We start from the raw sequence: 18,660 nt of genomic DNA, 5'->3' as shown, positions 1-18,660 counted from the left end.
TCGTCCTTAAACCGTCTTTACAGACAACCCCCTTTTTTTAAATACAATATAAGTCATTGTAAAAAGATAATATATTTCTGAAATGATCTTGAGAAAAAAAAAGTGATGGGCTTGATGGAGTTCCTTCGAAAGCACTTACAGCTTTATGGAGCTTGAGAGAACTTGTCAGAATATATAATGCAGGAATTAGGCCAAACACTTTGGAAGAACCATCTGGCTTCCTACACAAGAGAAGCCTAGCAAAGAAATGTGAAGGTTTTCACACAATAATGTTCATGACAAAATCCGATGAAAAGAGAGGTGTTGAAGAAAACTTGATAGAATGTCAGTTTGGTTTTCGAAGCAGAAGAGAGGCAAGAAATGCAAATAGGGTGCCAACAAATGATAGCCGAGAGAATGTTGGAGTTGAATAGAGTGCTTTACGTGTGCTTCAGAGATTGGGAAAAGATCAGTAAGAAGAGCGGAAGAGGAAGGTTGGATGTGAAGAAAGTAAAAACCTACCTGGAGCTGAAGGAGCATGCATGAGGTAGAGGAACATGGAAGAGGAGTTGAGTTTGTACATATCAAACTGACATATTTACCTATATTATTGTGTTTGGAATGTGTTGTGTAGGGATAAAAATATGGAAAAGCTTTGTATCCAGGTACATTGATGGCATTTCAAATTGTTTTAAACACAGCAGAGCTACATTTTTAGAATCTACATTGTCAGCCAGTCTGTGTGTTTTGCTGTTAAGGATGTCAAAATGGATTAGCCAGTTGATTAAGATTTCACTCTTTCTTTTTATAGGAGAGTACATATTTTATTGTTATGAACATGAGAAACCAGACTGCGATGCCAGGTTCGGAGCTGGCTGGCAGCCCTGCACTGCCACGTGCGGCCCTTTGACGTGAGGCATGCCACGCGCTCCTGGCCGGATTACAAGGGCCGTCACTACCCCCTTCCTGCCACCGCTCCCCGCGTGTCGTCCTGCCTCAGCGACGTTATCTATCGCTTAGCGGCCTTGGGAATTCTGCAGGCCGCCCTAGCTGCTCTCGTCGATTTGAGAAGGGCGCCACAGACTACTTAAGCAGAGTCTTGCGATGGTGAGGACCAGTGAGTGCCATGAGTGCGGCAAGATTTCGGCGACGGAGTGCGGCGAGAGTTCAGTGACAGGTGCCGCGTGAGCCTGCGATGAGTCCCTCGACGGTGAGTGCCGTGAGTGCTGCGGGTGTGGCGAGATTTTGACGACAGAGTCCCGCGATGGAGTTTCACGGTGAGTTCGGCGACAGAGTTCCGTGGGGTGTGTCGCGTGAGTTCCGCGACAAGCTCCATGAGGAGTGCGGTCCAATGAGGAGAGCAGACTGTGGAACTCGACAGACACTGAGTGACTTCGAATAAACATTTTTAGTGCGAGTAATTGGTGATTAGGCATTTTTAAGTAAGATTATTTATTAGTTTTGTAAATATTAGTAACTACTAAAACTGTAATAAAACTTAATTGGGCTATCCCTTACGAACCCAGTAGTTCTCCCCCACATTACATAAAATCGTAACATTTTGGTTTCAGAAGTGGGATAGCCCTAATTAATAGATTTAGTATTCACTTAGATAATAAAGAAAAATAGAATTTAGTTTTCCCAGAATAAATTTAGTGTTAAATAAGAACTTAAGTAAATTTCGGATGTTATAATGTTAGTTTTGAATGTAAGAGAGTTATTGTTAGTTTTATTATAAAGTTATGCTAGGTTTTTTAAAAAAAATTAATATCAGTAATAGGAATAAATAATTTTTTAGTTTTTTTATTAGTAAAAGTTTTAGAGAGAGATGGCTGCTGAAGAGGTTAGTGTTGAGGATCTCAAGAAGTTAAGGGTTGCCATAGAAGTAATTTTGAATGACATGTGGGCAATGAGAACCGGTATGAAGAACATTGCGAAAGAAGTGAAGAGTGAAAAGAAGGAGAGTAAGGACCACCATGAAGAAATGAAGAGTGCGACAAATAATAGCCTAGAGGAGATGAAGGTTGTTCAGGAAGAGATGAAGAGTAACCAGGAGGCCATTCAAAATGACATTAATAGTGAAATAATGGACCACCAAGAAGAGGCTAGTATGGCCATAAAGAGTAAATGCAACCAAGAAAAGGGGAATAAAGAAATTAAGAATGAAATGAAAAACTCACAAGAAGAGTGGGAGAATGCCATGATTCTCAAAATTGATGAAGTGATGATAAGCCAAGAGGAGAATATCAGCAAAGAAAAGAAAAACAGCCAAGAGAAGAACAGACAGGAAAATAAGATCAAAGAAGAGCTGTAGAAGAGCACAGAAGTGATGAAGACAGGTCGCAAAGTGATGAATATTGAACATAAGAAATTAAGATAAACCAAAGAGATAGAGGAAAAAATGCCAATAAGAGCTGAATAAAAACCGAGAAGTGATGGGGAAATGCTAAGAGATGAAGAAAGACCAAGAAGAGGTGAAGAAAGGCCAAGAAGAGATGAAGAAAGGCCAAGAAAAGTCAATGACAACACAAGGAGTCATGAAGATGGTACAAGGAGAAACAAAGTGCAGTCCAGACGAGATTCAGGTGAACAATGAAGGGATGAGGAACGAAGAAGAGACGAATAAGAGCCGGAAAGAAATGATGTGTGAACAAGTAGCTGCAAGAGAAGGAATAGAGAGTAAAAGGGAAGAAACAAGCAAACCATTGGAAGGTAATGAGCAATTCTCTCAAGAGTATCGGGCCCGTCCCGGCTTGGGCATCTGGCCGAACGACATGCTGCATCTGCGACGCAGAAGTGTCACCGAGTAACGAGAGAGGCTACATCTGCTGCGAGAGAGGGATATCTGTATCTGGTGAAGCTGTACAACCTGCGATGGAGGAAAGGCTGGCAGCCTAAATGTCGAGTAGCGTGGGGACAAACAGGTTTAAGGAGGGGGCAATGATACGAACGTGAGAGACCAGACTGCGATGCCAGGTTTGAAGCTGGCTGGCAGCTCTGCACAGCCACATGCGGCCCGCTGACGTAAGGCATGCCACACGTGCCTGGCTGGATTACAAGGGTCGTCCTGCCTCGGCGCCGTTATCTATCGCTGAGCGGCCTTGAGAATTCCGCAGGCCGCTGCGTGAACAAGCGACGCTATTCTCGATGCTTCAGGTGTTGGGTCAACATGGGATGACGCTACTCATCCTAGCTGCTCTTGTCGATTTGAGAAGGGAGCCACAGACTACTTGAACAGCGACACCGGCCTCCGTGACAGTTTTTTTGGGGCGACAGAGTCTTGCAATGGTGAGGACCGGTGAGTGCCGTGAGTGTGATGAGAGTTTGGTGACGGATTTGTGGCGATATAGTTCGGTGACGGAGTGCGGCGATATAGTTCAGCGATGGAATGCGGCAAGAGTTCAGCGACGGGTGTCACGTGAGCCCGCGATGGTGGGTGTCGCGGGTGCGGCGAGAGTTTGATGCCAGAGTCCCACGACAGAGTTCCGCAGGGTGTGCCACGTGAGTTCCACGAGGAGCACGGCCCAGTGAGGAGTGCGGACTGTAGTACTTGACAGTCACTGAGTGACTTTGAATAAACATTTTTAGTGCTGGTAATTGGTGATAAGGTATTTTTAAGTAAGATTATTTATTAGCTATGTAAATATTAGTAACCAATTAAACTGTAATAAAACTCAATTGGGCTATCCCTTACGAACCCATTTCTCCCCACATTATAAATCGTAACATTATTATGGTAAGTCATCTAGAAATACTCAATTTTATGATCTATTGTTGTCAGATGCAAAACAATATTAATGTGTTAGTTTAATTTCTTCATTGTTTTACTTCATTTTACCTTGTTCACAAACTACCAATTATAATCATGCAGATTAAATACAGCAAATATGAAATATATTGTTTCTGGTGGAAGTTCAATTACAGTAGAAGCTTGGGAAAATAGATTTTGTTAAATTTCTGGAGATTTTGTTAAATTTCTGGAGATTTTGTTCTAAGTTAGCACACTTGAAACTTAATGATTTTGGAAACCTGTGGAACACTTCATTATTTGCAGTGTTATCAAACAAATTTAAGAATTACTGAACTGGAAAATAAATTTTTGGGAGGCTTACTCTTCTGACAGTTTAAAGTAATTAATATTTTCTTTTTAACAAGACTATCTCTTGTTGCTTTTATGGTTATGTATTAGCTGATAAAATTTTACTTGTGCTGTTTTACATATTTATGTGTTTCAGGTTTTTGAAGTTTATGATATGTATGTTTCAGGTATGTCTCCATCAGAAGCGGCTCGTGAAAGGGTAAAAGGACGAGGTAAAATAAAAATAATAATTTTATAACTTTACTGGCAACATATATTGTAATTTATGTTTATTCTTAAGCATATGCATGTAGTTAAAATGTTACTTTTATTATTATTTTATAAATTGTATTGGTAAATTAATATCAACTTAATCTTTGATGAAATATTTTTCCTCAAAATGTAATCAATATATTTTTTGGACTTAGAATTCTGATTATTTATACACTTTAGAATCAACTGGCCAGCTCTTAGCTAAGTGCTTGTTTTTTTACATCCAGTGCAATCTGAAACATGTTTCATTGTAAATTATTAATTATTTTGTCATTTTTTTAATATGCAGTGATATTTTATTTTTGTATAAAAGTAACAATTTTTTTTGAATACTTATAGACAGTCCCCCAAATATCTTGGAAAATCGTGGACACTTGAATTATAAATTTCCTGAAAAATGATGGTGATTTATGCCAATTTTTGATACGTAAAATCCAATATTTTGTACATCCCCGTAGCTTTGCTCTTCCACTGTGTTGCATAGAAATTGATGTGTTCTGATTTTCAAGTGAAGTGTTTCCAATTTAAAATAAGCTCATAAATTTTTTTTGTTCCACTTGTAAAAGTGGGAATGGTTGCCCTGCCATTATCTGTGTGATGTGGGTTCAATATCCAACTTGTAGGATAATTGAACAGCTGTCACATTACTGAGGTGAATATGATCTTTCATAAGGATATGAAATAATGCTAAAACAACCTTTTTCAGGACAGTAAGCATAACATATTTTATTAGATACCTATATTTTTACAATTGTTGTCTTTTATATATTGCAATAGTTTTTAAATTATTGATTTTAGAATAGTATGTGCCATGTGTTTAAGATTACCTTACAGGAGTTGCAAAATAACTATATTCATTAATCAGGATTGAGAAGATTAAGACAGGCTGCGACAGAGAAATATTCCAGCACACCCATTGTGAGAGGTGATATGGGTCCAGTGGTTGATTCGGAAGACACAGCTGACTTGTTCATTGATGAACATGACATTCATCCATTGAATCAAGCAGCATATTGGTTCACAGATCCAAGTGACCTAGGTATTTGTGTAGCAGCTCAGAGTAAAAATTAACCCATTGCAACTTACTGGCTACAATAACAAAGTGATCACACATCACTAGTTTTAACACAGCTTGAGGGAGTGGCATAACCTAAACAATTTTAATATCAATCAGTATTGCAGTGTAAATGCTGAGTAAAACTACACAAGTTTTGAGTGCATAGCTTTTGTATTGAACTGGTGTGGTCTGATGTTAACATATGGTAGTAAATATTATGGGAAAATGTAATGGTGAAAGTTATTAATTGGTTTTGTTACAGCTGTAGTTTTCTTATAACACTGTAATGTGTTTCATTCAGAAAACAAATGAACATTTAAAGCCAATTATAAATTTTTAATTTATATGATTAATGTTTCTATTTTACACTAAATATATTGCAGATGACCAATTATGTGAAGAAAGTTGTCTTGATAAAGTATAATATAATTGTTTATGTGTTTTCTGAAGAAAAAAAAAATTGAATCAGCGCATGGTTTGTAAAATTTGTAGCTTAAATAGTTATCTCATATTCATGCTAATATTAGAAATTATAATTTATTAATTTTTGTTTTAATGATATTCCATTTTAAAATCCTGGCTAGTATGATATAAGGCTATCAAGGACTTTGCCACAAGAAAGAAATTCATTCATGGAAATGTTTGCAATTTTGCTTCTTTGTGTGTCAGTGTGTGTGCTATTGCATGTACCAAATCAAATATGTACTTGAATATGTTCTTTTCTGGGTGTGTTTTAATTTTAATGCAGTAACAGAATTGAGATTTCATAATTTAGCATTTACATCCTGTACTGGTCAAGCTGCTCTGTTGGAATAAGGATGTGCATTACCTTTCAGGTTATTATTTTATATTTATTGTATGTCCCATGTATGCTTAAAATGTGATTGACCACTATTTATATAAAAAAATATGCAACATATTTTTGTTATTTCATAAAAATAAGTCAATCAAAGAGTATACAAGTAAAACAGTGTCTTATCTAAATATTAAATAATGACTTGAACTTGGTCTCTTTAGTAAACTGCCAGTGTGTTAGAACCCACAATGCCACTGTTTGAGCAGTCCGGGAAGCCTAAACATTTTTTTCAACTTTATATAGATCACAATGTTTAAACGTGACTTGTTAATGTTAATTTATTTATTATAATGATTTTATGTCTTATCTTCAAGTTAAATGGCAATGGAAAAACACTGCACAAAGGGAAACTGGGGAGAAATCAGCCTAAAGTAAGGAACCATCTCACCTTTTGCCTGGAGTGAATGTGGAAAACCATTGAATACCAAAATCTTAATGGATCGATCGGAATTCGAACCAGTGTCCTCCAGAATGAGAGTCCGTTGTTTTACCATTGTGGCACCTCGCTAAATGGGTTTGTTATTTTTTGTGTATGGATTTTAATTAAAAGCATGTAACATTTTACAAATATTATGTATTTGTGTTTGCTTATTATATTTCTCAATTTATTTGCATTTTCAATATAAATTGGCAGTCAAAATTATCACAGTATGTTAACAACAAGTTATTAAGCAAGTTATTGTATCATCCATTATATTGTAAATAATGCATCTGTACACATATTGATTGTAATGTAGCATTTATATTAAATTAAAGACAAAATATAATTTAATTGTATATAAAACTTCATGGAACACATTTTAGTAATTAAAGTATGAAAACATTTATACAGTATGCCCATAAAAGAATTTCCCAGTTATAAATTTAACAGTTTCAACTGTAAGCATTGTAGGATTTTGGTTTAAGGTCACAATTACAGAGTAATTCACAGTTCAATTTCAGTTCAAAGTACATTTCGTTTAAAGTTTAATTGTTGAAGTCCCTGACTGTTGTATTGATTGTAATGGATGAGATGACATAACTCTTTTTTGCTGGCCTCCACGTTCACCTGACATAACGCCATGGAGATTTTTCGTTTGGGGCTTTATAAAAGATTGTGTCTACATTTTGCCGCCACCTAATGATTTGCCAGTTGTGACACAATTGAAGAGGCTATTGCTTACGTTACTCCAGACATGTTAACCAATGTGTGGGACGATTTTGACTTTAGGTTGAATGTGTGCCATATAACTAAAGGTGCACATATTGAACATTTGTAAGAAAAATTTGGTTAGTTCACCTTCAATTTTATGTATGATTTGTTGTAACTAGTCTAGATAAAACTTTTATAATATACCATTGAAACTGGGACATTATTTTATGGACATTCTGTACTTTATTTACCATACTTAAAAGTAAACAAAAATTTGGTTATTTACTGGACCATTCTTTTTTATTGTGTAACTTATCGTGACTTTGATATTTGATCTGTTCAGTGATTTGAGTTATTTTTAATGGTGTATTACTGAAGTTGAGAGAATATTAATTAGCCTTTAACAGTGAACAGTGACAAATTAAATCATTTACAAAGTCTGCAAACTGTAGGCTACCCCACACAACCAACAGCTTATCTGAGCCCATAATACAATTCTGTCGGTATTTGTTGAGTCAGGCTATTTGATGGCATGTCTAGCTTCCCCATGAAAATGTAAGGAATAGGTGATTAATCAAATAACAAATTATATTTTTTTATCCCATATAATGTCTGCAGTGTGAATTCTTGATGAAAAAATCACAATCAAGTTAATGTGGTTGGGGTATTTTCTTAGGGATGTTAATGCAGAAGCAATGGGTGCCACCATACTAAGGTGATAGGGACCCGGCGGAGACTCAGTTCTCAGGGCGTAACGTTTCCCGTGTGGATGCATGACTTGTATCTCCATAACGTAGAGTTACCTTATGTGCCAAGACCTGGCCTGCTCTAGCATCAGGCATGCTAAAAAATGGTATTACTTAAGTGGGCTCTTATAGGCATCCCACACACCAATTTCACAGTAAGTGGTTCGCACGTGGACGAACACAGAAGCCTTACAAGTAATTCATGAATGAGATATATGACTCTCATACACTTAAGTTATTAAAGAAAACTGCATAAAAGCCTAATGGCATGAATGGGTTAAAGTATTATCCAGAGCCACCTCGTGGTTAGATAAAGTTCTTGCGTTAATGACCGAACTCCCGTTAGCGGATTACCGTTAAATTTAAATAAACAGTTGAGCCCCTGAGTTAAGCTTCGATGATAGTTAAAAAAGATTCAGATTAATTAAAAGTACCGGAATGACAAATATCAGTTGTGATTCAGAGTTGAAGTCTTTGGAGTGCAGAATGCATCTTACCTCAGGTGGCAGTACAATGCGGTCGGGGGGAGCAATGGCCACTCAGGATCCTGGACAGCGCATCTGACTCCAATTCGAACTGACTGTTAGGTCATTGAAATTTGTGTTGTTAACATGTTATGATAAAAACACATTTACACTTTTAAAATTATTTCAAAGATAGTACAAATATTATGTAATGATTTATGCGTAAAGATTATTGTTCAAAATTATTAAAAACTTAGTTGGCCTTCGGCTTTCTGTGGGCAATATAATTTTTTCAAAATAAACATGTAAAATGTTTACGGGATCCTGGAAAGAACAAACAGCACTTGAGGCGAATGAGTAGTGTTTATAATATTAATTATTAGTTGATGAACGGAATGAGGCACTGACTCTACTGCACTATCTTGTGGTAATGTGGGATTAGTGGTGAGCAATTCAAACACACGTCACACGCATGTCACTAGCGGGAGGTTTTAAATATGATGTTGGCGGGTGGCAAGACAGAGGGTGATGGAGGGGCACATCAGACTCACAGGAGGACAGGAGGGAGCGTAGCCCTTGGTCGACATCAAAGTGAATTCAATAGGTGTGCTGCAGAAGGGGTTTGGCCGGTTGCAGCGATCAAGTTTCAAGATGTGGTGAGGTTGGCCGCCTTTGCAGAAATGCTAAATTTCAACACTCTGGCCCTTTATGACAGAAAATTGGATGCATCATGATGAGTTTATTGTCAATAAATATTAATATTTTCCGGGCATGTACCTTATTATTTTTTTAAGCTTTTTTTTTTTTTTTTTTTTTTAATTTTGGTGTTTATAACATTTAGTGGATTTTGATCTTATGGTTTTTGAACATTTCTTGTAATGGCATATGATCACTTGTAACAAACCAGACCTCCAGCTGGCTCAAATTGATTTTAATTCCACATACTTAAACACTTGAATAAATTTTGAGTGAATGTTGGAATATTATTTAAGTTCCAGAAAAAATGTTCTGTCAATGATTGATTACTGAAATAAAGTCTCTCGGGCAAACTGTTACTGATTTTCACTGTTTTTTTTATTTATCCTTCATTAAAATTGACAAGTTACAATGACTGCCATCTTCGGACCACAACACTGTTCTCAAATTCTCACAAAACCATCAAAACTTTGATAATTCCCAATAATTCACCTTCCAACATCCATCAAAATGTCCAACAAAACATAGCTATCAAATAGAATCCTCAAAACTGCCTCCCTGGTACCTTCAACCCTTTATTTCTCGGGCCACTGCCTGGCTGCGATCTTTCAGCCTCACGACCACACATTGACGCAGGCGTCCTCGGGAAGGGCCTATGGCAATCATGTGGCGTTATGTATCCACACATTAATAAAACCAAGAAATAGAACAAACAAGAAAGCATATAAAAATGTAACTACACAAATAAACAAACTGGTTAAAATAATTTTAAATGTTGTATTCACCATAAAGCAAACAAACCATCAGAAATAATAGAAAATAATTAAATAATGTCAATAATGATCATAAAACAGATAGAAAATGCACAAATACCTCTCAAAAGAATGAACAGCTGTTATTTACATCAAAACAGAAAACCTGTCCATTTATCATTTCTGATCATTAAAACATAATAAATCTTTAATAAACTATTTTAGATATTAGGGAAGGCAGTAGCCTGGGTTGCTACACACTTTCTACCTTTACACTGAGACTGAAAATGTGATGGTCATAGCATTTGTACCTATACTTTATGACATAACAATTTTTTTGAAGGGATCTGCAATGTTGCTGATATACAAAATGTGTTTAAATAAAAGGCTCTGAACTGGTGCACGATTATTTGTCTTGCATTGAGTGATAAACCCATTTTAGTCATTTTCACATTCCCAAATACAGTAGAACCCGTTTATAGTGAACCCGCCTATAATGAATTCCCGTTTATTGTGAATTTCCGTCTCGGTCCCGGCAAAATAGTGTGAGGTTATGTATTAATTTATTGGATATAGCGGACAACTTTTGTCAATGTTAATACGTTTTCCCGTGTACCACGAACAAATTTTGCCGACATAATGCACATTTATCTCAAATATTTTCATATAATTACAAGTATTTTCACAAAACGTCTATTCTGGATCATATTGAAGTTTTTCTCCGCAATACGCTACTCGATTGTCCACTGTTCATATTATAAACAAGTCGTATTCGAGTGGCCTCGGTAGGCTACGTGTAGCCAAAAATGGTGATCAGTTTCGTGAAAATAAAAAATAGTTTTCCCCGCATTGTTAAAGAATGGGCGAACGCGTGTACATTTAATATGTTATCAAAATAAATCATAAATTACCGCCACACAAATACGTAGGTACATTCTAGCAGCAAATTCAATATTTTTACGTCTCATTTTTATCGTTCACGTTTCCGACATTTTGATCGAGCATAGTTCGTAAGACTACCACTAGATAGAACTCTGTGGACTCCATAGAAAGTGAGAAAATTTCGTTCCAGCTTTAGAAACTGTGATACTAAATGATACGTAGTGATCTTTGATGCGTCATACTCGTTATTTTTCGTTTATTTACTTTTGACAGTAAAAAGAATTTCGTGTTATTAAGCTGCAAATGTGCTTCATAAAAAAATACGTACATAAAAATGGGTGAAAAACGCGGTAAAAAACGTAAGGCATTATCTGTGCGAGATAAACTGGACATTATTGAAAAGGTTGACTCCAACCCCACTGTCCCGCACGTGTTAATAGTAAAGGAACTGGGAATTGCAACATCCACATTAGGTACAATGTTAAACAAGCTGAACAATCTTCTTTCTCAAGCTGCGTCACAGAGTATTAAATGCCTGAAAAAAGGATAATACGCCGATGTCCACAAGAACCATTAGGTAATAGAAAGTTTGTACATGTGTGGTTCATTAAGAATAATATCTGCATTTGCTCATAAAACTGTTTCTTTGAGTATTTTCATTCGTTCTTTTCTTGGCTTAGGCCTATGTGTAGTTAAGATTTTGATTTTGAGTAATTATTGCCAATATAAAAGTTTTCCCAGATATAAAGTTTCCCCTCTATAGTGAACATATAAACTACTCCCTTCAGATTCGTTATAACAGGGTTCTACTGTATATATTTTAGAAATGAAATGTAATTTTAACACTAACATTTTATCAAATGCTCTTTGTAAAAAGACACCACTCAGCTATCTCAAAAAGGTTTTAAGTTGCAGACCATTTGGGGTGTTCAAGTAGGCAGGCTTTTTAAGTTAAGACACATGTTCATTATATTTATCTATATGTCTTAAATGTTAAAAAATATTTTTTAGTTAGTTGCCCAAATTGTTTTTGCTATATGTATGTATTGTGTACCATAATTGTAATCACTTTCCTATCCCATACTTGATAGTCTGTTTTCATGGACTGTGAAGTTGTCTTATCTATGAATAAATAAAAACTATATAAATTAATAAAAATAATTGTGTTATTAAAATTGTTTGGAACCTTAACTTGAGTTTGAAACTTTTTTAGGTCATGCAGCACAAAGACCCCATCCGTGTGAGCAAAGTTCATGCTATCCTGCTACAGGTAACCTTTTAGTGGGAAGAGAAAAACAGTTGTGGGCATCTTCAACATGTGGCCTAAATGGACAGGTAATCCATACATATTGCCATGATAAATTATTGTGATTTTAATTACTCTGTTTGGAGGTTTATGGTATTCTTTAGTTGTGAGCTAGTGAGTGTTACATCAGTTTGTGTTCTGAAATTTTTACATGGTAAAACATGATACACTGCATCCAAACACATTCAAGCTCAAGCAGGCAATAAAAATTAATTAATTTTGGAGTATTGTAGTGAAGAATTGTACTGTACTGTACTATATTTTAACAATAATGACAGGAATGATGCTAAGTTTTGTTTTAAATAATTATAATTTTAACTGTAGAAATTCTTATTATGTGTATTACCTACCTTCTTTTAACTTTGTTAAATAGCAAGTTTATAAAAAGCTATAAATGCTTCTTCTTTTAGAGCATTAACTTTTTTATGGCTTGGAGGTTATTTTTTTATTTTTTATTTTAGGTTCGTTACTGCATTGTATCACACTTGGAGGACAGGAAAAAATGTTTCTGGTGTGACTCTCGACCACAAAATGCTAACAATCCTTTGTTAAGCCATCGGATAGAAAATATAGTATACAAGTACTTTCCAGGGTAAGTAATGTGTGTTCTTGGTATACATTAATATGTAATATGTTTATAGGATACTGTACAAGAAGTAGCACTGAGATAGTGAAACTTCATGTTGGTTTTAAATTTTTTCGTTAGGGTTGTTAGGGTGTAAGTTGGTGAGAGTGCATAGACATATTTTAATGGTGCCACTGAGTGGTTAAGGGCAACATGGACCCAGCTATTACTCTTAACAGCATCAGACATGATAGATGTTAATAAACACATAGGCTCTCAAGGCTTCTCACACGCCTCTACACCTCCAAGCAATCCCACGTGGTCGAAGAGAAACATGTGGTTCCAGCAATATTAATTTATTATGTGCTTCATGCCTACCTACTACACGGCAGTTAACATAGAACAAAAATAATAAGACAATGGATGAAACGTCCTGCGGCACGAATCGGCTTACTTGAAGTCCAGTGGACCCTCATGGCTGGATAATACCTTTGCATTAATTTCAGAGTCCCATTTAGGGTTAAAAATAAATTAATCAAGGAGTCAGCCTCCAGAGGCCGGCCCCGAGGATGTATGAAAGAGTATAAGAGAACTTGATGTATATCAGAATGAAGTTATCAGTAGTATGCAAAGTGGATGTCCCCAGGGTGCTGGGAGCATCGAGCCTCGAGCTGTGAAGATGTTTGACTGGGGTGACAGTACGCTAGACAGTGTCCCCAGGCGAAGATAAAAATACAGTCAGTTCATAAAAAATTGTGCAGCATGTTAAAGGCGAAAAATGCTTAACATAGTTTTTAATAGTTTCCAAATTTATTTTTATATATTCTACTTATAGATTTGTGAATTTTTATAAATAGATTGGTTTTAAATAAGGAAAAATAACTCATACAAAAATCTATTAGATTAAATTAAATTTTATAAAAAATCCTGTTCCATTGATTTTTATTACATTTTCAAAATAATCACCTCAATATAAAACAACGAAATTCAAATAATTTTCAGGTTGTTATGTTTATGTAAATTTTTATTTTGTATTTAATTTTTGGAAGCATTGTGTAATACATAGAGCAAAACCAGTCTGCATGACGAGAGTGTTTCTTTTCGTATCGTTTACCACTGCTGGCTTTGTCTGCATAGGATTATACTGTACTGTATCTGGTAGGTTTTTTTTAGTTTGTCTGAACTTTCTTAGGAAAATAGTGAGCAGACAATCAATCTGTAAATGAAGATGATGATGATTGAACTTCTGCAACTGTAGCGCCAATCAAAGCCAGCTAGTTCCCAAGAGCTTTCTTGAAGCTTTCTGAACTAGTTTTGTTGCCAGCTGCTCTGGATTTCTTGAATGAAATGTCTTAATTTATGATGTGACATTAAAAATGGGTGAAACAAATTACCATTTGATTGATTTTCTTTGGAAAGGATAGTAACTGAGTAATTATACAACATGACTAACACCTGTTTTATTTATGTTTTAGTCAAGTACAACATAGGTTTTCGTTTTATCATCAAAGCCTCCTCTACTCTTACATGGATTTGCATGTGGCTTTGTGCTTTCTGGAGGGGCAGTATACATCACGTGTGTCCTTCCACTTTACAGCCTTTATACATTAAAAATTGTTTTGCCTCTCACGAATTCTGAGGTTTAGATTTAAACTGGCAATCCTTTGGTAGAATCTTTGTACGCTCCTCCGCTGATGGGAACCGATCCATGTGAAATGACCATGTGGAGCACCCATGCCATGTTGTGGGAACCCAGGACAAAGCATACAATTTGTCCATGTAATTTGTGTGTGCCTCACCAAAATAATCACGACACAAACTCTAAACAAGACTCTCAATAGATTTTTCCACCCTACCAGCACTGCCAGTATAAATCTCCTAATTTAGGACATCCTGGATTGGTTTTGCAAAATTCAGGGTAATTATAAATTCCGTGAAACATTTATAAAAATTTGGTACAGTGAAATGTCTAAGAATTATGTAACAAATTATATACCACGTGAAAGAAAAACTCTCCAAGTTTTTTTTTCACTAGTTATAAATGTTTTATGTGTCCACCTTGCGTCACACAACACACATCTAATCGATAGTCCAATTCTGCCCATACCCAACCCAGAATATCAGGAGTGATGGTAAGAGCAGCTGCTACGATGCGGTGTCTCATTTCGTCAAGGTTCTGTGGTAGAGGTGGAACATAAACACTATCCTTGATGTATCCCCACAAAAAAAAATTGCAAGGTGTCAAGTCCGGTGATCGTGGTGGCCACGGGAGTAGCACTTGGTCAGCTGCCGCCCCACGGCCCATCCAGCGATGTGGCAACGTCTCATTCAGATAATCTCGTACCACATTGTGGTAATGAGGTGGAGCACCATCTTGTTGGAAGATGAAGTTCCTGCTATCAGCTTCAAGTTGTGGCATAAGCCACAATTGCAGCATGTTGAGGTAGGTGATACCAGTGACAGTTCTCTCAGCGAAGAAGGGGCCATAAACTGTCTTGTTTGACATGGCACAGAACACGTTAACTTTTGGCGAATCTCGGACGTGTTCGAGAGTTGCATGTGGATTATCTGTCCCCCATATGCGTGTGTTGTGTCAGTTGACTCTTCCTGAGGGATGAAAGTGGCTTCGTCACTGAAGATTAATTTGTTTGCAAAGTCATCGTCTTCAAGACGGTTCTGCATGGCAATGCAGAACTGCAGTCGAAGCAATTTGTCATTGTGGCTGATGGCTTGCAGAAGCTGCAATTTGTACGGCTTCACTCTTAATCGCTTACAAAGAATTTTCCACTCTGTTGGCTAAGGGATGTTCAATTCTGCACTAGCCCGATAAGTTGACTTCTTGGGACTCCGCACCATCACGTCCCGTACACAATCCACTGTCTGTTGTGACACGCCTAGCCGACCTGACCGTTTTGCGTTGCACAAACAGCCGTATTCCTCTAATTTCTTGTACCTCTTCATTATGCTATTGTAAACTGGTGATGTTTTATTAAACTTGCCACGGAAAGCTCTTTGGACACTCACTACCGATTCGCTACGGGCGTATTCAAGCACACAAAAGGCTTTCTCTGCCTGGTTCGCAGCAATTTTCAGCAACTACATGCACTAACGCCCCTGTCGGTTGTTTTTTAAAATAGCTTTTTGGCGCTACATTCAAAAAAACTTTGAGAGTTGTTCTTTCATAAGGTATATAATTTGTTAATTTGTTACGTTATTTTTTTCCATTTTGCTGTACCGATTTTATGAAATGTTTCACGGACTTTATAATTATCCTGTATATATAGCTTTATCCCATACTTATGAGAATTATTCTTTATGTAAACTCGGAAATATGAACGTCCCGGAAAATGACACATTTATTCATTAATAGTTAAGTTTTCCAATGGATGAATACACAACTTAAATTGACTGACGAAATGATTTAAAAATGGCCTGACTTTAGGAAGAGCTTTGTGAATTTCTTGTCCTCTTGGTACTTAGGTCGCATTTAATTTATGTGTTGCATGAAAATAGAGACCGGAATCTGTGAATGATTACTACAAAGAAATAAAACTCCTGAAGCTAGACAGTCCAATGCTGCCACATTTAATTTTTACCGTTTTAATTTTTTTTGCCTATTTAATTCTATCATGGTACCTGCGTATCAATTAGTTTCAGTCATTATTCATTGTATGCTGTCTGGCAGAAAAAAAAAGTTCATCTGACTTTTTATCAATGTATATAAGAATACTAAAGATCCTCAAAAACAAGCAACTTTGGAATTGGCTGCAGGTTTTTCAGGTTTTTAATTTGCTGGTAATTGTGTTTTTGTATTTAAATCTGAAAAGAAGATAACATTTTCTGCTTACTGTATTTGCATAAAAGCTTTAATTTTGTATTTACATGGAAAGAAAAGAAATTATTACCAGCACATAAAATTCACAGGCACAATAAAGTAATATTTTTGAAAGGTGGATAACTCACCAAAAATGGTAACTTGTGCCAGGCACTTCCGAGTGGACTTAAATGATTTCATTGTTGAACTGTACAGTGTGAATTAGCAGGACATTGTCTTGATTTAAAATAATATAAAGCAACATCGTATTTACGTGCAAGAAGCAAAGTGCTAATGTATGTATATTTTCAATACCTTAGAAAAAAATACAAAACACTTAAATAATCTATATTAGCTATCTGAGACGGACAAGTAAGGTAGTGTGTGAAAAATATCATTCATGATTATATTAGTACAAATTTTATACTTACTTAGATGTAAATACAGTAAGTCCTCTATTTACATAGTTCCGATTTATGTCGTTTCGGATTAACGTCGCTAATGTTTGAGTACTCATGTTTCAATTTAAGTTGTCGCCGATTCACAATAACGTCGTTTACAATGACCGTAAATCTTTATTTTAACCAAAACACCGTATATAATTCGTTTATAATTCTTTGTTTCCTTCTGTAGTTATTTATGCTATGTAGCGTAAGCTACACGTTCACCGGCTTATCTTATCATACATCATGAGGGACGCTTCCTGCTCTCCGCTGCTCTCCGCGCGGTGATGCAATACTACCAGCCCGCCCGCTCGGCCACCCACGTATCTCGCACGTAGAAGTGTTATCTACTTCCCGCAACGACACAGCATTTTCTCCTACCCCTTCCGGCCGACCTTGGGCCGTGGCCGGCCGGTGGCATGAAACATGGCTCATTTTGCGTCGTTTCTATTTACGTCGCGGTTTTCAGGAACGTAACCCCGACGTAAACCGAGGACTTACTGTACAACATATTTAAAGCATATTTATTAGATTTTTTATAATTATATAGAGTCCCATTAATCCATACTAGATAGGACGGACCACAGAAAGTCTGGATTAAACGGAATTTGCTTAAAATGAACATAATACAAGTTTTTGGTTGGTATTCTAAAAAATAATTTTTTTTCTTGTTAAATACCACTTTCCTACAGTTTAATTTTAGGTTTAATGCTACTGTATGAATATAACTAAGTTTTTAACCTTTGAAAATTAGAATATAATTTTTTTTATTTTTAAATTCAGTTTGAATTAATTGACTGTCTGGACGAGCGGGGTCGAGATAAGTGGGACACTACTGTACAAACCTGATATATCGGAATATTAAGACACTGGTTCATACAAAGAATCAGAACTGCAGCCATTGATTTCTGAACCAGAAGAAACATAAAATTCCTTCCATTCATTAAAATTATCACTTTCACACATTTCCACCATTTCCACCAAAAATTACAAGTATTTAGTTTAACACATTTGAGTCCCATGATGGAGGGCTATCCACCGATGATCCCAGGCAGTCTCGGAACCCAGTGACGGCCGGAAAGCCATCTGATGAGCCGAAAGCTCAGGCTACTGTGATTGAGGGTCCTTTTAGTATAAGTCAATTGGGTGTGACCACCAACACCCTGATGAGTGAACTCTTGAGTATCACCAATGACAAGGACCTAGTTGAACCAGAAGCAGCACTGGAGATCAATCAAAGAATTCAAACAATGCAAATGATCATTCATCGGATGGTTCACACTAACCTCTTTCTGTCCGGTCGCCTTGAGGAAAGAAGTGAGGTGCAGGCTGGTGCGCCAGTTAAACAGCGATCTTCCTATGCTGAAGTAATTCAGACAGGGACCACGAAGCCTACCAGGCCAGCCCAGGTTGTTAAGACGCCAACTGGATCTGTCCCGATCAGGCCAGCCAAGAAGGTTGTGGTGGTCTACCCCGTCGACATATTGGCTCCTAGCATGACAACCAAAGCCACCTTGGTTGAGGGCCTCAAGAAGAGTGCCAAAGACGTGAAAATAAAAGCAATAAGGCCTATTGCTAAGGGAGGAGTCTTGGTAGAAGCGGGGGACGACGTTATGC

The 18,660-nt window shown here is 36.7% G+C and overlaps 1 protein-coding gene across 4 annotated transcripts in view; it reads left to right on the top strand.

Moving 5' to 3' along the window:
* The window catches only part of LOC134529481 (laminin subunit beta-1), a 137,951-nt gene that overhangs the window by 14,849 nt on the left and 104,442 nt on the right, over positions 1-18,660 (top strand). For 2 of the 4 annotated variants that reach the window (XM_063363612.1, XM_063363613.1), the window contains exons 3-6: positions 4,246-4,290; positions 5,196-5,369; positions 12,129-12,250; positions 12,683-12,813. In XM_063363612.1, the coding sequence (XP_063219682.1) occupies positions 4,246-4,290; positions 5,196-5,369; positions 12,129-12,250; positions 12,683-12,813 (472 nt within the window). The remainder of the gene's footprint in view (positions 1-4,245; positions 4,291-5,195; positions 5,370-12,128; positions 12,251-12,682; positions 12,814-18,660) is intronic. The other 2 variants (XM_063363615.1, XM_063363614.1) reach the window with 1 other exon arrangement.

This window comes from Bacillus rossius, chromosome 2 (assembly GCF_032445375.1).
Source record: "Bacillus rossius redtenbacheri isolate Brsri chromosome 2, Brsri_v3, whole genome shotgun sequence".
Taxonomy (NCBI): Eukaryota; Metazoa; Arthropoda; class Insecta; order Phasmatodea; family Bacillidae; genus Bacillus; species Bacillus rossius.
This window is presented reverse-complemented; position numbering and strand designations above follow the sequence as displayed.